Source organism: Mercenaria mercenaria, chromosome 9 (assembly GCF_021730395.1).
Source record: "Mercenaria mercenaria strain notata chromosome 9, MADL_Memer_1, whole genome shotgun sequence".
In the NCBI taxonomy this organism is placed as follows: Eukaryota; Metazoa; Mollusca; class Bivalvia; order Venerida; family Veneridae; genus Mercenaria; species Mercenaria mercenaria.
Genome location: NC_069369.1, coordinates 4,741,907 through 4,765,090, shown reverse-complemented (window position 1 = coordinate 4,765,090; position 23,184 = coordinate 4,741,907). Strand labels below are relative to the sequence as shown.

The 23,184-nt window shown below is 35.7% G+C and overlaps 1 protein-coding gene across 1 annotated transcript in view; it reads left to right on the top strand.

Moving 5' to 3' along the window:
* Positions 1 to 23,184, top strand: part of LOC123546390 (twitchin-like) — an 87,980-nt gene that overhangs the window by 26,460 nt on the left and 38,336 nt on the right. Inside the window, exons 5-9 of the mRNA XM_053551960.1 lie at positions 1,167 to 1,394; positions 9,757 to 9,869; positions 10,765 to 11,011; positions 12,433 to 12,546; positions 13,069 to 13,140. Of these exons, the coding sequence (XP_053407935.1) occupies positions 1,167 to 1,394; positions 9,757 to 9,869; positions 10,765 to 11,011; positions 12,433 to 12,546; positions 13,069 to 13,140 (774 nt within the window). The remainder of the gene's footprint in view (positions 1 to 1,166; positions 1,395 to 9,756; positions 9,870 to 10,764; positions 11,012 to 12,432; positions 12,547 to 13,068; positions 13,141 to 23,184) is intronic.

Below are 23,184 nucleotides of genomic sequence, written 5' to 3'. Positions count from 1 at the left end.
AACTGGGTCAACTGCGGTCAAAAACTAGGTCAGTAGGTCTAAAATTAGAAAAATCTTTTGACCTTTCTAGAGGCCATATTTTTCAATGGATCTTCATGAAAATTAGTGAGAATGTTTACCTTGATGATATCTAGGTAAAGTTCAAAACAGGGTCACGAACCTTCGAAAACTAGGTCAATAGGTCAAATAATAGAAAAACCTTGTGACCTCTCTAGAGACCATATTTTTCAATGGATCTTCATGAAAATTGGTCAGAATTTTTATCTTGATAATATCTAGGTCAAATACAAAACTGGGTCACATGAGCTCAAAAACTAGGTCACTATGTCAAATAATAGAAAAAACGACGCCATGCTCAAAACTGGGTCATGTGGGAAGAGGTGAGCGATTCAGGACCATCATGGTCCTCTTGTTAAATAATTTCACACACACCAATGGTCCTTGTGTGATCCATTACCAAGATTGGCAAAATGATACTGATTCCGCAAAAAACATGGCCACCAGAGGGCGTGGTCACTTTTCCCTATATGAATATAATGGAAACTTTAAAAATCTTGTATGTAACTGCATGCATGATTTTTAGCTCGACTTTTTTGCAGAAAAAAAAGAGTACTATCAAAGCTTTTGACTTTAAACTTAAACATTATTAATAGTTATTTACTATCAAAGTCTACACCAGGAGAAACAATCTTCATAACTCTTATTTGAATTTTGACAGAGTTATGCCTCTTTTTAACTTAAAATTTTTTGGTTAAAGTTTTTCAAAGTTTTTACTGGCAAAGCTCTAATTCAGAGTTAAGCACTGAGAAAAGTCGAGCATGCTGTCTTATGGACAGCTCTTGTTAAATAGTTCCACACAAGTGGTCCTTGTGTGACCATCTACCAAGATTTTTTAAATTAGATTATATGGTTTCTGCATTTAGGTTCTACTAGAGCTAAAAATCAAAAAAAAAAAATCTTGAAACAACTCAACAGTTAATGTCCTGTGTATATGTAGTAGAAAATTTTAAGTATTCTTGTCAGAAAACATTGGCAAGATTTCAAAATAATTTCACAGACATTTTCCTTGCATCTACCTAGCAAGCTGTTGAAACAAACAATGTAACTCAGGTGAGCAATCTAAGGCCATTATGATCCTCTTGTTATGACAAAGCTTTACATTTTAGAAATACCCATCAGCGTGAAAACACTTACTGGAAAGGTAATCACAGTAAATGTCAAAGGAACTGACACTATTGAAAAGGTCATGGAGAAAATTAAAGATGAAGAAGGCATTGCTGCTGATGTTCAGAGATTGATATTTGAAGGGAAACAGCTAGAAGAAAACCATACATTGTTAGAATACAGCATTGGCAAAGGGTCTACTATACACCTTGTTGTAGGTCGTAAGACAGGTACATCGTTAGGAATTTTATAAAACAGGTTTTAAGAGTTTTAATTACCTTGTCCTGCCTATATTTCCTGGTAGATGCATACCAAGCATTATGATAATAAGTGTGGTTTGAAAATGAAATTATTATATAACCAGATTAGTCTTTTTGCTTTTTAAATGGTTCTTGTTTTGATTATTTTCTACCATATCAAAGATCAGAAAACCAGTTGTTTCCTTCGATAATGTATTAAAGACAAAAAAACAACTTACTTATTTTATTGAAACAGTTACAAGATAAAAAAAGCGTACAAACCAGCAACATTTACAGTTATATATTTAGCAGAAACATTTGAATCCTCTGCATTATATGAAACCCCAACATGGCATTTAAAATAACTAAACTCTGAAAAATGGGGAACAAAATATCTTATTTAGATATGTATCTACACGAACAAAATAAAACTTTAAAATTTATATGCCCCCGGCATCTACTGATACGGGAGGCATATAGTGATTGTCCTGTCCGTCCGTTCGTCCGTCCGTACGAGGTTAACCAAATTGGACAAGTTTCGTCTATCATCAATACCCCTAACTAGAATGACTTGATACTAATGCAGATGTATCCTGTGATCATTCCTCATCTTCAGACATCACCTGACCTCAGTTTGACCTTGACCTTGAACTTGACCTCGTTTTGGACTTAGGCTGCTTTGTATCGACAAGGATGCCACCGGGGGCATCAAGCGTTTATTGAACGCAGCTCCTTGTTAAATATATTTTAAAGACACTGGCCAGTTGTGAATATGCTATTATTAGTCCCCTACTGGTTGAAAACCAGTTTCGGGGACTATAGGAATGCGCTTTTCCGTCATTCCGTCCATCCGTCCGTCTGTCCGTCCGCAATTTCGTGTCCGGTCCATAACTCTGTCATCCATAAAGGGATTTTAATATTACTTGGCACAAATGTTTCCCATGATGAGACAATGTGTCAGGCGCAAATCCCAGACCCATAGCTCAAAGGTCAAGGTCACAATTGGAGGTCAAAGGTCAACAGGGCTTTTTTCCTGTCCGGGTCATAACTCTCCCATCCAAGAAGGGATTTTAGTATTACTTGGCAAAAACGTTCCCCATGATGAGATGACGTGTCATGCATAAATCCCGGACCCCTAGCTCAAAGGTCAAGGTCACAATTGGAGGTCAACAGGGCTTTTTTCCTGTCCGGTCCATAACTCTCCCATCCATGAAGGGATTTTGATATTACTTAGCACAAATGTTCCCCATGAGGAAACCACATGTCATGCACAAAACCTGGACCCCTAGCTTAAAGGTCAAGGTCACAATTGGAGGTCAAAGGTCAACAGGACTTTTTTCCTGTCTGGTCCATAACTCTCCCATCCATGAAGGGATTTTAATATTACTTGGCACAAATGTACCTCATAATAAGACGATGTGTTGTGCAGAACTTTCAGACCCCTAGCTTAAAGGTCAAGGTCATACATAGCAGTCAGATGTTAACATTGCATGAACAGGGTCCGTTTCGTGTCCGGTCCATAATTTGGACATTCATTAAGGGATTTTAATATCACTTGGCACAAGTGTCCCCCATGATGAGACGACATTTCATGCGCAAAACCGGGGACCTAGCTCAAAGGTCAAGGTCACAGTTGGGGGTCAAAGGTCAACAGAATTTTTTTTTCCTGTCCCGTCCATAAGTCTGCCATCCGTGAAGGGATTTTAATATTACTTGGCACAAATGTTCCCCATGATGAGACAACATGTCATGCGCAAAGCCCAGACCCTTAGCTCAAAGATCAAGGTCACAATTGGAGGCCAAAGGTCAATAAGGTTTTTTTCCTGTCCGAACCAGAACTCTGTCATCCATCAAGGGATTACAATATTACTTGGCATAAATGTTCCCCATGATGAGACGACATGTCATGTGCAACACCCAGTACCCTAGCTTAAAGGTCAAGGTCACACTTTGAGATCAAAGGTCAAGAGGATTTTTTTCCTGTCCAGTCTATAACTTTGTCATGCAAAACAGGATTTAGATATCACTTGGCACAAATATTCCCCTGTCATGTGCATAACCCAGGCCCAAGGTCTAATGTCAAGGTCACACTTAGAGACCAAAGGTCAGACACAAGGATGACTTTGTCTGGAGCATTTCTTCTTCATGCATGGAGGGATTGTGATGTAACTTGGCAGAAATGTTCACCAACATAAGACGAATTGTCGTGCGCAAGAACCAGGTCCCTAGGTCTAAGGTCAAGGTGATATTTAGAGGTCAGAGGTCAAATTCAAGAATGTCTTTGTACGGAGCATTTCTTCTTCATGCATGGAGGGATTTTGATGTAACTTGGACCAAATGTTCACCACCATGAGGCACCCTTGTTTTTAGAATTACGTCCCTTTGTTGTTACTATAAATAGATTTTATTGTAACTTTTTTATTACTGGCGGTAAAGAAAAATCGAGACCATATTTCTGTGGTACAACATGCATGTTACATCCAATTTTTAGGTGTATTTTGACCTATCTCTACCTGGTAAAGAGTTTCTTGTGGACTTATATTATATAGTTTTTTTTTTTTTAAAGATTAATTTCCCTTTGTTGTTACTATAAATAACTTATATGATAACTTTTTTTATAATCAGCCAAAACAATTCAATATGAAAACAACTGTGGGTTTTTATATATGCACATTTTAATCCAAGTGTGTTGTTATAACATATTGTATATATAGTACAATATTGTTTATACATAATTGACAGATAACAGTTCATTATGTTATACTGCAGTAGAGAAAATTAGGTGCCTTCCAGCAGGGGACTTTGTATTGCATGGCAATACTTCATTCACTTGTTTTTCTACTGTGATGTCATTTGAATTCGCTGGCAGGAAATCTTGCTTAAATACACACATTTTTAATTTCAGAAAGAAAAAATTTAGAGATAGTACCTATTTTTTTCCAAAGCATAAGTATGAAGTCAAAAAGCTTTGAAATGAAGGCAAATGTCCATATATTTCTTAAAAATAGATATATTTACAATATTTAACCAGAAGTTTGTAGTTATGAGCATTTAATATTTTCATATTAAAGAAAATTTTGTGATCAAGAAAATGTAACTCTTCTTGGACATGTATAGCAGAAACATCAAAGGGACATAATATATTGGATATTTTCAATTTGGGCCTATCTGATTTTACATTCAACAGTGATCTGGATTGCTAAACAATGATCCAGTATACTGTTCACTAACAATATAGAACATTTTGAACAGTCTGATAACCATCAAATACATGCTGTAAAAGAATTCAAATATTTAAGCTCTGACCAGGACTTGATCCCAGGACCTCTCACATGTAAGGCACACACTTTACCACTTTGCTATGATAGCAGTTATCTATAGCTAGGTAGTGTTAGTGCACCCTTATTCTCTACTTGGCTACATTACATGAACTGGAACAATTTTGTGACAATAACATGTTCGGAGTTCTCCGGATTATCGGCATATTCACTTTTTTTAGCTAACAGCAATTTTCATGTCAAGAAAGAATATAATCTTAATTTTGCCAACATTTTTAGCTCACAGTGACAAGGTGTTTTTGTGATGGCCTTCGTCCATTGTCTGTCGTTGTCCACAATTTCTTGTGAACACGACAGAGACCACATTTTGCAATCAATTTTAATCAAACTTGCACACAACTTGTATTGGTATAATATCTCACTTTCTTTCGAAAACTGGCCAGATCCCATCATGGGTTCCAGAGTTACGGCCCCTTAAAGGGCCAAAATTTGCTTTTTTGGCTTGTGAACACGATAGAGACCACCTTTTGCAATTGAATTTTATCAAACTTGTACACAACTTGTATTGGCATAATATCTCGGCTCCTATCGAAAACCTTAAAAGGCCAAAATTGGATATTTTAGCTTTTGCAGCCATATAGAGGCTTCATTTCTGGTTTGATTTGATACAAACTTGCAAAATATCTTTAACAACAATTGATCTTGGATCCCATGATGAATTCTTCAGATCCAATCATAGGTTCCGGAGTCACGGCCCCTGATTGACCCCTGAAAGAGCCAAAATTTGTTAATTTTTCCTTTTACCTTGTGAACTTGATAGAAGTTCATTTTACATTCGATCTTAACCACACTTACACACAACTTAAGTTGCAATAAGATCTCAGTTCCTTTCAAAAACCGGCTAGATTCTAGTGTTTCATAATCGGACCCAAAGTGCTATCGATTATCAAATCGAATCGGAAGGATACAATGGATTGTTTATTAATCAAAACACTCATATATATCATACATGGTAATGTTAATTGGTTTCACCACTGTCTACACTTTAGAACAGTAATAACAGTATGTTGTTCTTTAATTTATTTCAGTTGAAATGTATATAGAATGTACATGTAATGGCAAGAATAACATTCAAAACAACAAGAATCAATATTTGTCTGTAAAATTGTATTGTCACACGTTTCGAACTAACAATTTTCTTCAACCTTAGTATATTGATCTTATTATCTCGAGATAATATTTAAAATGGAAATATGAAATGCATTGGTCACCATTCTTGTTTTAGAGCTTTTTCCACTTGAAAATAGCAAACAATCAACAAAATATCTAAAAACATCTTGAAGAGGAGATTTTTTCAAAACAAAAACAGTGATTTGTGATCTTTATCAGTGATTTTTTTCAGTTTTGGGGGAAGGGGGTCGGTGCCCTTTGGAGGGGGAAAATACGACGTAAAACTAAGAAAAGGGGAATTTTCAATTGTGTTGAAATAAACTAGTTATTTAGTTTCAAGTTTATTGATAAATTCAGGGCCCATAAGAGCATGTGACATGACATATAACACAATGTAGCATATCAATACCAGAAAACCAAATAGGTTTTTCAAATGTGGAGGATAAGACATCCATAAGACTACCAAAATTTACAACAGACATTAGGTCCTTGCCTAAACAAGTCGGTGAGTGGATGTTTTTTTATTTCTGTCAAATTCTGACATTTGCAGTCACTGTTACATTTGACCTGTCACAATAAAAAAACTATCTGTAAAAAAATGTATGCGTTGGACTAGTCCCTTCCAAGAAGACGGAAAACTCAACACTACCCGGCCAAACAAATAGAACACAGACACTTGGGGGTCAGCACCCCTCTCCCTCCCATGCCGCCCCTGACAACCTTCAGTCAATACATTTTTTTTTTAAAACAAACTGAGCACATGTCTGGATCATCCAACGACCTCTGTTACCATTTCAACATGTTTGAAAAATTCCCATACTCTATCAATGCTCAAAAAGCATTGATAGTACATGGGAGATTTTTTCAAACATACTGAAATGGTAACAGAAGTTGTTGTATGATCGAGACGTGTGCTCAGTTTGATTTAAAAAGCGAAAATATATTGGTTGAAGGTTGGCAGGGGCAGATTGGGAGGGGGGACAGGTTCTGACCCCCAAGTGTCTGTGAAATAGAATGCAAATCATTTACAGAGTAACATTCAACAGCGTTGTTGTGCAGAATAATAAAGCGCTTCGATGATTCTGATTTATCAAGGGAAGTTACTCCAACCGGTGTCGATGTAAACAAAACGCGAGATACCGCGGTGAACTGTTTTCTATATGAAAATAAATAAAATAAACTAGATCTAGTGAATCATGATTTAATTGATCGACATTTTATTTTTATTTTCAGAGGGGAATTTTAGGCATCTGAAAGGGGAAAAAAAAACATACTATTTTGAGGGGGGAATGGGGCCGAATTTCGCCGAATATTTTGGTGAAAAAAAAACGCTGTTTATTTCACACTTCTATTTTCTATTTCCTCCCAAGTGTTTGTACACACTCACAATACAAAAATATTTACAGTAAAATGAACAAAAAAAAAACAACAACAAAAAAAACACACACACACTAGCTGTTGGCACATGTATCTCCAGGAATTATATTTCTGCTCGTAAAAACCAACAAGTCCACTATATTTTTTTAAATCACACCACAAGTGACCTACAGAGATATCTAAAGAATAGTGCATCAGGTCAGCAGTCCATTCATGTCAAAGATCAAAGTGGTACACTGTTTGAAGTTTAAGAAATTTGATTGACAGGTAGAAGTGGTTACATCTGGGTTACACTGTGTATTGCAAATATTAGGAATCTTATGAATTTGAATCATGAATTTCTTTCGCCAGTTAGGGTTATTGGATTAACAGGATGTTTTATAAATTTTTACGGTATGAAAATTTTGTTTGTGAAATATTTTGACACATTTATTTGCCTTGTGAAATATCAGTGTAGTTTTATCCCCGGGGCAGATTGAAAAAATTATGCAGTGAAAAAAAGATTGAAATTGAAATTAAAATTTGTTTGTATCATTGTTTGAGAAATTGATTGTAATAAATTCACGATTGTAACATATACGCAATTAACAGAATGATAGCATCTTGCGATCAGTCAAATAGTTGTTTCTAACTATCCTTTGTGATGTGTGACAAATCCATTCAAACAAGAATATAATTATATTTCCCCTCGATTTTTCTCACTTTTTTGTTGGTAAACAATTGCTTCACATACTATCTGAACTTACAGGAACAGAAAATTATCCAAGTTCCCGGTATTTCAATGCAAACGAGTGCTCTTCCTTGACCAAAAATTTTTGTAAAATGGCGGAACAACTCCCGTCGTCAGAATCGGGTCCTGAATAGGTGTAGCCCTATTCAGCAAGTAAATTAATACATTGAAAATAGATCTATTATTACCCATCTCACACATTTCACACAGTCGACTGTCGCCAACCTGGAAAAATTAACAATGATTATTCGATTGTCGGTGACAGTCGGGAAATTACTACTAGATTCCATCATGAGTTCTAGAGTTATTGCCCCTGAAAAGGGAAAACTTTTCTATTTTGACCCTTTCAGCCATATAGAGATTTTATTTATGCTTTGATTTGATACAAACTTGCACAGAATGTTTATCTTGATAATCTTTAGGCCAAGTGAGAAACTGGGTCATGTATGGTCAAAAACTAGGTCACCAGGTCAAATAAAAGGAAAAGCTTGTTAACACCCTAAGAGGCCACATTTATGACCCTATTATGACCCTATCTTCATGAAACTTGGTCAGAATGTTCATCTTGATGATTCCTAGGCCAAGTTTGAAACTGGGTCATATGGGAAACTGGGTCATATAGGTTCAAAAACTAGGTCACCCGTTTAAATCAAAGGAAAAGCTTGTTAACACTGTAGAGGCCACATTTATGACCCTGTCTTCATGAAACTTGGTCAGAATGTTCATCTTGATGATTTCTAGGCCATGTTTGAAACTGGGTCATATGGGAAACTGGGTCATATGGGTTCAAAAACTAGGTCACCCGGTCAAATCAAAGGAAAAGCTTGTTAACACTGTAGAGGCCACATTTATGACCCTATCTTCATGAAACTTGGTCAGAATATTTATCTTGATGATTCCTATGCCAGTTACGAAACTTGGTCATGTGGGGTCACAAACTAGGACTAGGACTCGGTTAAATCAAAGGGAAGGCTTGTTAACACTTGAGACCACATTTATGACCCTATTTTCATGAAACTTGGTCAGAATGTTCATCTTGATGATTCCTAGGCCAATTTCGAAACTGGGCCATGTGGGGTCACAAATTAGGTCACCCACTCAAATCAAAGGAAAAGCTTGTCAACACTGTAGAGGCCACATTTATGACCCTGTCTTCATGAAACTTGGTCAGAATATTTATCTTCATGATTCCAAGGCCATGTTTAACAGGAAAGCGATATAGGGTCATCATGACCCTCTTGTTAATCAGTTGAAACTGCCCAAATTTCTCAGATGTGTTTTTATGCCTCCCCATGAGTGGTGGGGGCATATAGATTTGCTCTTGTCTGTGCATCCGTGCGTCTGTGCATCCATCCGAAGTTCATGATGCGCCAAGCTCAAAAAGTATTTGATATGAATTGATGAAACCTGGCATGAGTCTTTATCTTGATATGAATTTGCACATATATAGGAAAAAATACTTAAAAAATTATCTGATCATATTTCCTAGACTGTTTAATTATAATTACCTGATGATCCCAAGTAGGGGTCACTTGACTGTGACCTTGACCTACTGACCTACTTTTTTGTTTTTTTTAAAATACAGCCTTGAAATTTGGATGTTATATACAGTTTTGCACACCGATCTTAAGACTGACTTTCAGTGACCATGAATGTGACCTACTGACCTACTTTCTTAATATTTTAGCATCGTTTGATATTTGAAACATGTAGCTCATATTACTCAGGTGAGCGATTTAGGGTCATCAGCATAAAGTAAAAAATGAAGAGATTGTGAATTTGTTTAATTTTTCCTCAGATGGTAATACGACTGAAGTGGACAATGACAAAGGGATGTCAGATAATTCAACAAGAGCGTTAGATATCAGTAAAAGTCTTCTACAAGAAAAAACACAAAGTCCTTATGAAAAGGTTAGTATGATAATACTAAAAAGAATTGTAAAATGTTTTGATTACATTTAATTTATTGAAACTGAAACTATTTTATTTGATAAAACATCTATTTTTTATAAAACTATATATTCAATGGCATTGTACAATAAGTATTAAAACATAAACACGTTGTTACAATACATGTAGATAATCATAAGATACAATAAATATTTCTATGCTAAGTAAAAAGAGTACATAAATTCAAATTTAACATTGAAGGAAAAGAACAAAAATATAACTGACACAGCTCTGCAAACCACTATACCTTACTGCTGTGTGCTAAAACAATGCATAAAAATCTCTAAAACAGAACAATTTCGGGTTTAAAACAAGTTTTGAATATATGTTGTATTTTGCTTATTTCGCTCTCTGCTATACTATACATTAGACATGATGTGACTACATGTGAGAAAAGAAATAATATTGTAAATGTGTATGTCAGAGTTATGACTAATCTTTAGAAAAAGCTTACTTGACTTAATGAAATCGAGCCTGCAACATTTTCATTTTTGTCATGTTTGGCAACCTGTGGAGTTAAAACTTTTTCTATTAAATTATTTATCTAAGCTTAGAACTGATACACTGTATGATTATTAACATATTTTGAATTGAAATTCTATACATACTCCAATCTTAGATTGTTTTTGGTAGTGGATGTAAAATTGGTATGCAAATATTTTTTCAGCTGTTAAATGTCAGACTGTTTACCATTTTGGAAGTTTCAGTAATAAATCCATGAATAAAGATTAATCAGTATTTAAAAAATTAAATTAGCTCCTTAACCACTATGTAGACAATTATTGATGAATGTGTGTTAGGGAGAAATCTGTTACAAAATATATGAATCAGACAACAGAATATTTTGATATTGCAGAAAGAAGTAAATGAAGAGATAGTAGAAGGACAGCCTGACATTAGCAAATCACCTGCAGTATCTACTCAAAAGTTAGGGGAAAGCAATGAACATAAAGCAGATGATAAGGATAAGGATGACTTGGAAGATAAAATAGAACATGAAAAAGAAGATATGCAACCCACAGGTCATGCCTCAGTTACACCTAAAGAAGATTTTCAGAAAACTGCTGAAGATAAGGGAGGTACCAAGCATGATGATAGTGCAGGTAAGAAAATAAGCAGAACAGTTGATAGGAAAGGTTTTACAGCACTTTATTTACCAAACTTGCTCTCTGGAGTTACGACCCTTGAATCACTAAAAAATTGCTCAGTTCTTATCCAGTATTCACCAAACTTGGTTACAATGTTCATGGTCATAATATCTCAGTCAGATTTGATAACCACTGGATTGTCCTAAAAGCTCTGAAGTTACGGTCATTGAATTACTGAAAATTGTGAAAATTGACTGTGTCTGCTCTGTAAGTAGTAGTTCTTGTAAACCACAATGTTACCGTCTTGACCAGGCTCTTTAACCAGCAGGATACTCCAAGTCACTCTCAAGTTATGCCTTTGAATTACATGAAATTGGAAAATTGACAGTGCCCACTTAATAATTTAATTAAACAGGTGTTATCCAGTGTTCACCAAACTTAGAATGTTTGTGGGCATATTATCTTTGCAAAGAATAAGAACAAGGTGGACTGTCTTTGTTGCTCATGAGCTATGGCCCTTAATTAGTCGAAATTGAGAAAAATTACAACTTGTATGCTCAATAAAATTAATACAATCTTTTAAAAATCAAAGTGGTTTTCTTTGAGGGGCATATTTTTTGACAGTTTAGCACTAGTTCTTTTTATAGATGATGTATTTCATATACAGAGGATGGAGCCAGTTTGTATCCTAGGTTCAGAATGTTTTCTTTCAAATATTTCTCTGAGAACATTTCCTGAATAAAGTGGCTTTTGACCCCTACATTGATGAAGGTGAAATTTGCAGTTTTGATGACATTTTTGGTATCAATAATTTGAAGTATTGGAAAGTGTATAACAAAATCACATGTCATTCAGTCTGCTGTGCTGGATTTATATCTTAGTGAAATATGCAAAAATACATGGGTGCCACCATTTTTTATTCGCATATACTTTAGCTCAATGAGAGTACAGATCTAAGGATCTTGGAGTTATGAGCTCGATCCCCAGGTGAGGTATATGTTTTCTGTGATGATTTGAAGAAAGACATTGTGTCTGAAATCATTCGTTTTCCACCTCTGATTCATGTTGGGAAGTTGGTAGTTACTTGCATAGAACTGGTTTGTAATGGTGCAGAATCCAGGAACACTGATTAGGTATACTGCCTACCGGTACATAACAAAAATGCTGTAGAAAAACGGCATTAACAATTTGCTGTCATGTATGTGTGTTGTTCAATAATATTGTATGGTAATTATTAAGCAGCCTTCAAAGATGGTGACACAGTGGGTGACACAGTGACTGCTTAAGGCAAGTGGCTGCTTAGAACAAGTTGAAGTTAGAACAGAAAATAAATTTGGGATGTTAGATAACTAGCTGCTAAAGGCAAGTGGCTTCTAAATGCACTTGGCCACTAAGACAGGTTCAGTTGTATATGTAAATATTTTCATTATATTCAGGCCAAGAAGACAATACAGTGGATTCTGAGACTTCTGGGAAACAAAAGGTTGAAGCTGCACCTGCAGATACAAGTGCCAACAAAGTAGAGCCAAGTGATGAAAGTATTGAAAAAGGTGAATTTCTTTAAGAGACATCATCAATTCCTAAATTTTAATAGTAATACAGCCCCCTAATTCACAGACCACAGGATTTATCAAAGTCTTTACTTCAATACTGGAATTCGGATACTAATGCACACAGGTATTTTAGCGTCTGGGAGGTACAATTTTTCATGCATTTTAGTGATTAATGTTTACAACCTGATTTGCAAGCAAAACACAGTTTCACTTCTTTTCTAACCAACATTATAAGATAAAGTGCAGCTTGCAAAAAACATGTCACCAGCATAGAGATTCATGTTTGTCTCTGTTTGTTTGTTCGGTTGCGGACCAAGTTGAGAACTGTAAAGGAAAGGTCATAGTGCAAGTCAAATTGCCATTATTTGCAGGACACACTTTTGTGTCTATACATCACATGCTGGTGGCATTCGCATTATTAATTAATTATCTGGTTTTAAAAATTGACACGTTAATTTATAACTGATGATCAGTTGTTATTAATTTACTGTAAAGTAAATCTGAATAATGTGATTTTAGATGATGATAATACCAAGAACTTTACAAACAACTTTTCCGAAGTTGAGGAGCAAGCAGAAGAACAAATAGGAGGTACATATTTAGAATTATAATTATATTGTCTGTTTTTAGCTCACCTGTCACGAAGTGACAAGGTGAGCTGTTGTGACCGCTTGATATCTGTCGTGCGTAGTCCGTCATCCGTCAACAATTTCTAAAAAAATCCTCTTCTTGAAAACCACTGGGCAGAATTACACCAAACTTCACATGAATTATCCTTGGGTGGCCCCCTTTCAAAATTGTTCAAAGAATTGAATTCCATGCAGAACTCTGGTTGCCATGGCAACCGAAAGGAAAAACTTTAAAAATCTTCTTGTCCAAAACCACAGGGCCTAGGGCTTTGATATCTGGTGTGTAGCATCATCTAGTGGTCCTCTACCAAAATTGTTCAAATTATCCCCCTAGGGTCAAATATGGCCCCGCCCTGGGGGTCACATGGTTTATATAGACTTATATAGGGAAAACTTTGAAAATCTTCTTGTGAAAAACCACATGGCCTAGGGCTTTGATATTTGATAAGTAGCATCATCTAGTGGTCCTCTACCAAGATTGTTCAAATTATCTCCCTAGGGTCAAATATGGCCCCGGCCCGGGGGTCACATGGTTTATATAGACTTATATAGGGAAAACTTTGAAAATCTTCTTGTACAAAACAACATGGCCTAGGGCTTTGATATTTGGTATGTAGCATCATCTAGTGGTCCTCTACCAGGATTGTTCAAATTATCCCTTATGGCCAAATATGGCCCCGCCCCAGGAGTCCCAAGTTTTACATAGACTTATATAGAAAAAAAAGTTAAAAAATCTTCTTGTCTCAAACCACAACACTTAGACCTTTTATATTTGGTTTGTAGCATTGTCTTATGGTTCTCAACCAAAATTGTTTAAATTGTACACCTTGAGTGAAAAGAGGCCCTGCCCTGGGGATCCCAAGTTTTATATAGACTTATATAGGAAAAAGCTTTAAAAATCTTCTTCTCTGAAACCATACAACCTAGGCTTTGGATATTTGGTATGATGCAATGTCTAGTAGTCCTCTACCAAAATTATTCAAATGTTGCCCCTGGGGTTAAAAGAGGCCCCACCCTGGGGTCACTTAGTTCTTATGTGAGTTATATAGGAAAAATACTTAAAAAATCATCTGATCCTATTTCCAAGACTGTTTAATTATAATTACCTGATGACCCCAAGTAATATGATGTCACTTAACTGTGACCTTGACCTACTTTCTTGTTTTTTAAGATACAGCCTTGAAATTTTGATGACATACACAGTTTTGCACACAAATTGAAAACTGAATTTCATTGACCATGAATGTGACCTAATGACTTTCTTAATATTATACGCCCGTTTGAAAAACGGGACGTATTATGGGAACGCCCCTGGCGGGCGGATGGGTGGGTGGGCAGCGTCCACAGACCTTGTCCGGAGCATATCTTCTACATGCATGGAGGAATTTTGATGAAACTTGGCACAGTTGTTCACCATCATGAGACGGAGTGTCAAGCGCAAGAACCAGGTCCCTAGGTCTAAGGTCAAGGTCACAGAGGTCAAAGGTCAAATTCAAGAATGACTTTGTCCGGAGCATATCTTCTTCATGCATGGAGGGATTTTGATGAAAGTTGGCACAATTGTTCATCATCATGAGACGGAGTGTCATGCGCAAAAACCAGGTCCCTAGGTCTAAGGTCAAGGTCATACTTTGAGGCCAAAGGATACAAGAATGAAAAATTCAAGAATGACTTTGTCCGGAGCATATCTTCTTCATGCATGGAAGGATTTTGATGTAACTTGGCACAGTTGTTCACCATAATGAGACGGAGTGTCGTGCGCAAGAACCAGGTCCCTAGGTCTAAGGTCAAGGTCACACTTAGAGGTCAAAGGATACAAGAATGAAAACTTTGTCCGGAGCATATCTTCTTCATGCATGAAAGGACTTTGATGTAGCTTGGCACAATTGTTCACCATCATGAGACGGAGTGTCATGCGCAAGAACCAGGTCCCTAGGGTTAAGGTCAAGGTCACACTTAGAGGTCAAGGATACAAGAATGAAAACTTTGTCCGGAGCATTTCTTCTTCATGCATTGAGGGATTTTGATACAACTTGGCACAAATGTTCACAAGCATGAGACAGAGTGTCATGCGCAAGAACCAGGTCCCTAGGTCTAAGGTCAAGGTCACACTTAGAGGCCAAAGGTCAGATACAAGAACGACTTTGTCCGGAGCATTTCTTCTTCATGCATGGAGGGATTTTGATGTAACTTGGCACAATTGTACACCATCATGAGACGGAGTGTCATGCACTGGTCCCTTCTTTTGAATTACTTCCCTTTGCTGTTACTATAAATAGCTTATATTGTAACTTTTTCATTACAAGTCGTAGGGAAAAATCGAGACCACTTTTCTGTAGTACAACATGCATGTTACATCCAATTCTGAGGTGTTTTTTGAGCTAGGTCTACCTGGTAAGGATTTTTGTATGGACTTTTAATTTTTTTTTTTTTTTTGTTTTTTGTTTTTTTTCTCTTTAAAGATTAGCTTCCCTTACTTGTTACTATAAATAACTTACATTGTAACTTTTTTATAATTGACCGTAGGGAAAAACCAAGACCACTTTTCTGTGGTACAACATTGATGTTACTTTCAAATTTTGGATGTATTTCAAGGTATCTCTACCTGGTAAGGATTTTTTTTGTGGACTTAAAAAAATGAAAGAATTACAATAATTTCTAAAAAAAACAAAAACATTGTAATAACTAGAAAATTAAAATTCCATTTGCAAATACAGGTGCTAGTGTAAAGAAATTTGCTGTGACGGGCGTATATTGTGACATTCTGGCACTCTTGTTTTATTATCAGTTTGACATTTGAAACATGTAGCTCATATTACTCTGGTGAGCGATCCAGGGTCATCATGACCCTCTTGTTAGATATATTGGCATAAGGTGTACTATACCCATCACTAACTGCTTTAGAAGATTGAAACGCTACTCCAAAATGATTTAAACAAACTAGTTGAATGGAGCAATATGTGGCAATAGGTGGCAAATGATATTTATTGTTGACAAGTGTGCTGTTATGCATTTTTCTAGTCAACACAACAAAAGTAACTTTTATTATAAAATGAAAGTTCAGTCATTACAGGTAGTAGATCACAATCCGTATTTTGGAGCTGAACTGTGGATACATTGAAATACAGTCCAACCTCCCGAGAGCAAACACCATTTGGACTGAAGGAAAGTGTTTGTTGTAGAGAGGTTGTTGCTCTGGGGAGGTTCAACTAATCTGAATAGTTTTCAAGCATAAACTGCTTTATAGTTGACTGATTTTATTCTGCCTTCATAATCCTACTCAATTACACAAGAGGAACAACAACCAATTTTTAACTGCTTTTTTAATACAAAAAAAATGACAAAATCATTAATTAATTTCCACAAAATGACAGTACTTAATTCATAGTCATGAAATGTTCGAAATATTTATTTTCGAACTTTTCATCCGATTTAAATAGTAAATAGCTGAAACACAATTTATAATATGCAATATGCACAAACTGTCATATGTATTTAAAAATACTGAATTACATTTCTTGCTGAGATAAATATCAAATTCTCTTATACCATTTACAAATTTACCATTTTGATTTCAAAAGCATGATTTTATCAGGGCTTTGATATTTGGTATGTAGCATCATTTAGTGGTCCTCTACCAAGATTGTTCAAATTATTCCCCTAGGGTCAAATATGGTCCTGCCGGGGGTCCCAAGTGTTACATAGACTTATATAGGAAAATAAGTTTAAAAATCTTCTTGTCTCAAACCACAAGACATAGGTCTTTGATATTTTGTTTGTAGCATTGTCTTATGGTCGTCAACCAAAGTTATTCAAATTATACCCATGGGGTGAAAAGAGGCCCTGCCCTGGGGGTCCCAAGTTTTATATAGACTTGTATAGGAAAAAACTTTAAAAATCTTCTTGTCTGAAACCACAAGACCTAGGCTTTTGATATTTTGTATGATGCATTGCCTAGTAGTCCTCTACCAAAATTATTCAAATTATGCCCCTTGGGTTAAAAGAGGCCCCGCCCCGGCATCACTTAGTTATTATATGAGTTATATAGGAAAAAATACTTAAATAATTATCTGATCCTATTTCCAAGACTGTTTAATTATAATTACCTGATGACCCCAAGTAATATGATGTCACTTCGCTGTGACCTTGACCTACTGACCTACTGACCTACTTTCCTGTTTTTTAAGATACAGCCCTGAAATTTGGATGACATACACAGTTTTGCACACCGATCGTAAAACTGAATTTCATTGACCATGAATGTGACCTACTGACTTTCTTAATATTTTAGCATCAGTTTGACATTTGAAACATGTAGTTCATATTACTCAGGTGAACGATCCAGGGTCTCTTGTCCCAGACTAGTAATTTGATAGCATTAACTCGCTGTTCAAGAGTAAAAAAAAAAATATTTTTTTTGTAGACATTGCAAAATTTAAGTTGAATTTAGCATACAAGTTTTAGAACAGGGGCATAGACAGGCTATAAATTAAAAACACTGGAAGCAAGTTTAATAAACCCACTGTTTTAATTACATGTGCTCAACTTTCAGTTAAGGGGAATTTCAAAGTGTCAAACTGCGAAATATAGACTTTTACTACTACCTTTTTAATTGGATTCGAATTTTCGCACTTCATTATTTCTGCAAACAACCAAACTTCAAAGCCGGTGAATGACGTAAGACCGACAATCCTAATTAAACTAATGGCACAAATAGCGAATAATTTCAGTTTCATTATCATTACACACCTGCACTGCATGTTTGTATAAAGAATAGCATAATAACCCATATTCTCAGGGTTATCCGCTCAAATTTTAAGTTTTCTCCAACAAAGTCTGCTTTTCTCTTTGATCAACAAAAATGGATGCCATTCTGTATGGTTCCCTTATTTAGTGCATACAGTACATACTGAGAACCAGAGGGTAAATAGTTTCTGGTTTATTTTTAGATTTCATGAAAATTTAAAAATCATGCGACTTTTTTTGGAAACACAGAGATTCCAAATTTTTGTTTACTTAGCGGAGGTTTTCATGTGTTATTGGGAAGAAAAATTAGTGTTGTTGTTTGTTGTTGAGAGGTGAAATAACGTTCAGTTCTAATGGGGGGAAATAAAAATGCCGTTGTAAAGAGGGTGATGCGCCTGGGAGGTGACGTTTAGGGAGGTTAGACTGTACAATCAACATATAGACAATACCACATTCAAAGCATCCTGAGTACTAGGCTGCTTAAAAAGGAATCTCATACATTGTTCATCAAAAGTCAAGGAACACGTTTATCAGACACTAGTTAGGCCAAAATTAAAGTATAGTTTCCCAATTTGGAATCCACATTAACAAAATCAAATGGAACAAATTGAACAAATATAAAGAAATGTCACCATATTTAGAGATAGACCCTAACATTTTCATTGATAGAAATACATTAAATAAAGTCTAGAAACTGATTTCCAAGTCCTTGAAATTAACAAAAATGATTTCACAAATGTGCAATGTATGATAGTTTTGCTAATATCAATAACAGAAATTTTAATATTTAATTCAAAGTTGTGATCCGCAAAGAATGTCAACTCTTGCCTTGGGCTAGTACTTTAAAGCAGAGATATTTATTAGTTTACTTCCCTTGCAATTACACAATAGAGTAGAAAACGAAAACGGTTTAAGACATAATATTATACATTTTTGCACAACAAAATCGTTTAGGATTTATTAATATGTGTTTGATTAACCCCTGAACCATTGGTTCCTATGATTTTGTCAACTTACTTATGGTAAAAATTAACTTTTAACAAGCCGATAATAAAATGAAATACCAGTAAGTATTTTATAGTGCAGATAATACAGTTTTGCTTGTATCAAAATGTCACAATAGAAGCACTTCTGTAATACAGGATTAGTAAAGGTGCAATTATATTGATCTCTTTTTCCTATGCCTACCATATTTAACTAAACCAATCCTTTAAGTACAAAATTCCAGGAAGTGTGTCTGGTATGTTAGAGCAGCTTGAATGGAAATTACTTGCACACTGCAGGACTGCATCTGATGTGACTTGTTAATAACTCAGTAGCAACCCTCAAGGAATGCATCCTCAACCAGCAATATTTAATATCAACTAGATACAGTCATCCACTGAAATTCAGGACATTTCCATGTAATTTGAAGGTTTATCTTGACTCATTTTTAGCTCATCTGATTTTTTGAAAAAAAATGATGAGTTATTGTCATCACTTGAGCGGTTGTCGGCGTTGGCGTCGGCGTCGGCGTCGGCGTCGGCGTTGCCTGGTTAAGTTTTATGTTTAGGTCAGCTTTTCTCCTAAACTATCAAAGCTATTGCTTTGAAACTTGGAATACTTGTTCACCATCATAAGCTGACCCTGTATAGCAAGAAACATAACTCCATCTTGCTTTTTGCAAGATTTATGGCCCCTTTTGTACTTAAAAAATATCAGATTTCTTGGTTAAGTTTTATGTTTAGGTCAACTTTTCTATTAAACTATCAAAGCTATTGCTTTGAAACTTGGAATACTTGTTCACCATCTTAAGCAGACCCTGTACATCAAGAAACATAACTCCATCTTGCTTTTTGCAAGATTTATTGCCCCTTTTGGACTTAGAAAATCAGTTTTCTTGGTTAAGTTTTATGTTTAGGTCAGCTTTTATCCTAAACTATCAAAGCTATTGCTTTAAAACTTGCAACACTTGTTCACCATCATAAGTTGACCCTGTACAGCAAGAAACATAACTCCGTCCTGCTTTTTGCAAGATTTATGGCCCCTTTTGGACTTAGAAAATATCAGATTTCTTGGTTAAGTTTTATGTTTAGGTCAACTTTTTCTCTTAAACTATCAAAGCTATTGCTTTGAAACTTGCAACACTTGTTCACCATCATAAGCTGACCCTGTACAGCAAGCAACATAACTCCATCCTGCTTTTTGCAATAATTATTGCCCCTTTTGGACTTAGAAAATCATTTTCTTGGTTGAGTATTATGTTTAAGTCAACTTTTCTCATAAACTATCAAAGCTATTGCTTTAAAACTTGCAACAGTTTTTCACCATCATAAGTGGACACTGTACATCAAGAAACATAACTCTATCCTGCTTTTTGCAAGAATGATGGCCCTTTTTAGACTTAGAAAATCATGGGTAGGACAATATTTCTATTACACAAAAAAAATCAGATGAGCGTCAGCACCCGCAAGGCGGTGCTCTTGTTCCACAGTACAGTAGTGACCTAAAATATTCTGCCAGCTACAATTGTTTTACAACCATTGTCCAAAATTTTAAAAGGGCAGTACAGCTCCCTGGGCTTTTCTGAGAACCTTCAGAAAGAACTGTATGTAAATAAATTATTTTTCAAGGTGCACATTTCAGAATAACTAGCAACTGACCAATGTATAACACAGCTTTTACAGCTGTCACCTCTAACCTCAGCAGACATCCGTTACAGGATAAACTTAAGTACCTGCTTTGAAGCTTAAGGTTAACATTCTTTTTTGGTTCGCCTGTCTGAAGTGCAGTTGAAGTGCAAAGGTGAACTATAGTGAAAACATTTCATTTGTCTCCTGTTCATACACCCTCACTTGATTTTTAAAAAATTCTTTTTTTAAACACTTGGATGAATTATAGAATTTTTAAAAAAAAAATTGATAATATTTCAGCTATGTTGCTTTAAGTTCGAGGTCAAACTATATGATGATCAGTCATGTAGGTACAAAAAAAGAGTAAAGAATTTAATATATTGTAAAAAATTATTGTACAAAAAGTAAAAAAAAGAAAACTTAAGCAGGAAATTGTCATTGAGGAAAAATCCACATCTATATTAATGCAGTTTTGAAATAAATATTGTTTTACAATGTAGAATTTTATTAAACCATATTTTTTCAAAGCATCATTGTATCTGAAGGAAATTCTGCCAGTAAAAAAGATAGGATCATGAGCTTGATTTTTAGCTCACCTGAGCACTGCTCAGGTGAGTTTTTCTGATCGCTCGATGTCCAGCGTCGGGCGTCTGTCTGTCGTCCGTCAACATTTAGCTTGTGTATGCGTTAGAGGCTGTATTTTTCATTTTATCTTCATGAATTTTGGTCAGAATGATTACCTTGATGAAATCTATGCCGATTTTGAAAATGGGTCATCTGGGGTCAAAAACTAGATCACTAGGTCAAATCAAGGAAAAACCTTGTGTATGCGATAGAGGCTGTATTTTTTTTCAGTTGATCTTCATGAAATTTTGTCAGAGTAATTACCTTGATAAAATCTAGGCCAAGTTCGAAAATGGGTCACCCGGGATCAAAAACTAGGTCACTAGGTCAAATCAAGAAAAAACCTTGTGTATGCGGTAGAGGCTGTATTTTTCATTTTATCTTTATGAATTTTGGTCAGAATGATTACTTTGATGAAATCTAGGCCGAGTTCGAAAATGGGTCACCCGGGATCAAAAACTAGGTCACTAGATCAAATCAAGGAAAAACCTTGTATATGCGATAGAGGCTGTATTTTTCAATTGATCTTCATGAAATTTTGTCAGAATGATTACCTAGATGAAATCTAGGCCAAGTTCGAAAATGGGTCACCTGGGGTCAAAAACTAGGTCACTAGGTCAAATCAAGGAAAAACCTTGTGTATGCAATAGAGGCTGTATTTTTCAACTGATCTTCATGAATTTTTGTCAGAATGATTATCTTGATGAAATCTAGGCTGAGTTCGAAAATGGGTTATCCGGGGTTAAAAAGTAGGTCACTATGTCAAATCAAAGAAAAACCTTGTGTATGCGATAGAGGCTGTATTTTTCAATTGATCTTCATGACTTCATTGCCTTGATAAAATCTAGGTCAAGTTTGAATATGAGTCATTGGGGATCAAAAACTAGGTCACTAGATCAAATCAAATAAAAACCTTGTGTATGCAATAGGGGCTGCATTTTACACCGGATCTTCATGAAATTTAATCAGAATGTTTGTCTATATGAAATCTAGGTGGAGTTTGAATATGGGTCATCTGGGGGTAAAAAACTAGGTCACCCAGTCAAATTAAAGAAAAACCTTGTTTATGCAATAGGGGCTGCATTTTACACTGGATTCTCATAAAATTTAGTCAGAATGATTGCCTTGACAAAATCTAGGTCAAGTAAGAATATGGGTCATCTGTGGTCAAAAACTAGGTCACTAGGTCAAATCAAAGAAAAACCTTTGTATATGCAATAGAGACTGTGTTTTTCAAGTGATCTTCATGAAATTTGGTCAGAATGCTAGCCTTGATGAAATAAAGGCCAAGTTTGAATATGGATCATCTGGGGTCGCTAGGATATATCAAAGAAAAACGTTTTGTATGCGATAGAGGCTGTATTTTTCAATCAAGGTTGATGAAATTTAGTCAGAATGATTGCCTTGATAAATCTAGGTCAAATTCGAATGTAGGTAATCTTAGCTCAAAAACTAGGTCACGGTCAAATTGAAGAAAATGCTTGCTTACACTTAATGAAAATTGGTCAGAATATTTGTTTCCATGAAATCACTATGTCAAACATGTTTACACTGTTATGGTGTGTTTATCAGGTGAGCGACCTAGGGCCATCTTGGCCCTCTTGTTTGTTAGACCGATTTGAAAATGTTGGTCCTCCAGTCAGTTTTAACAATGGGCTTCTTTTTGAAAATCACACTTGATGACAGTTTTGTGTATAGGAAAAGTTCCAAACTGTAGACTGTGTCCATCGTGCATGCGTCTCTAAATTATACTATGGTCGTCCACCTGTTGTTAGCAATTTCTTTAAACCACATCTGCCGCAAAACCACTGAATAGATTTTGATGAAACTTGGCCTGGATGTTCCTTGGATTGTCATCTACCAAAGTTTTTTAGACAGTTCTGCTTGGTGGCACATAGGGGCCATCAGAGCTAAAAATAGAAAAATCAACAAATGACCTCTCCTCCAAAACCACTGGTATGATTTTGAAATAATTTCACACAAATTGTCCTTATGTAATCTTCTACCAGAGGGCCTGCTAACTT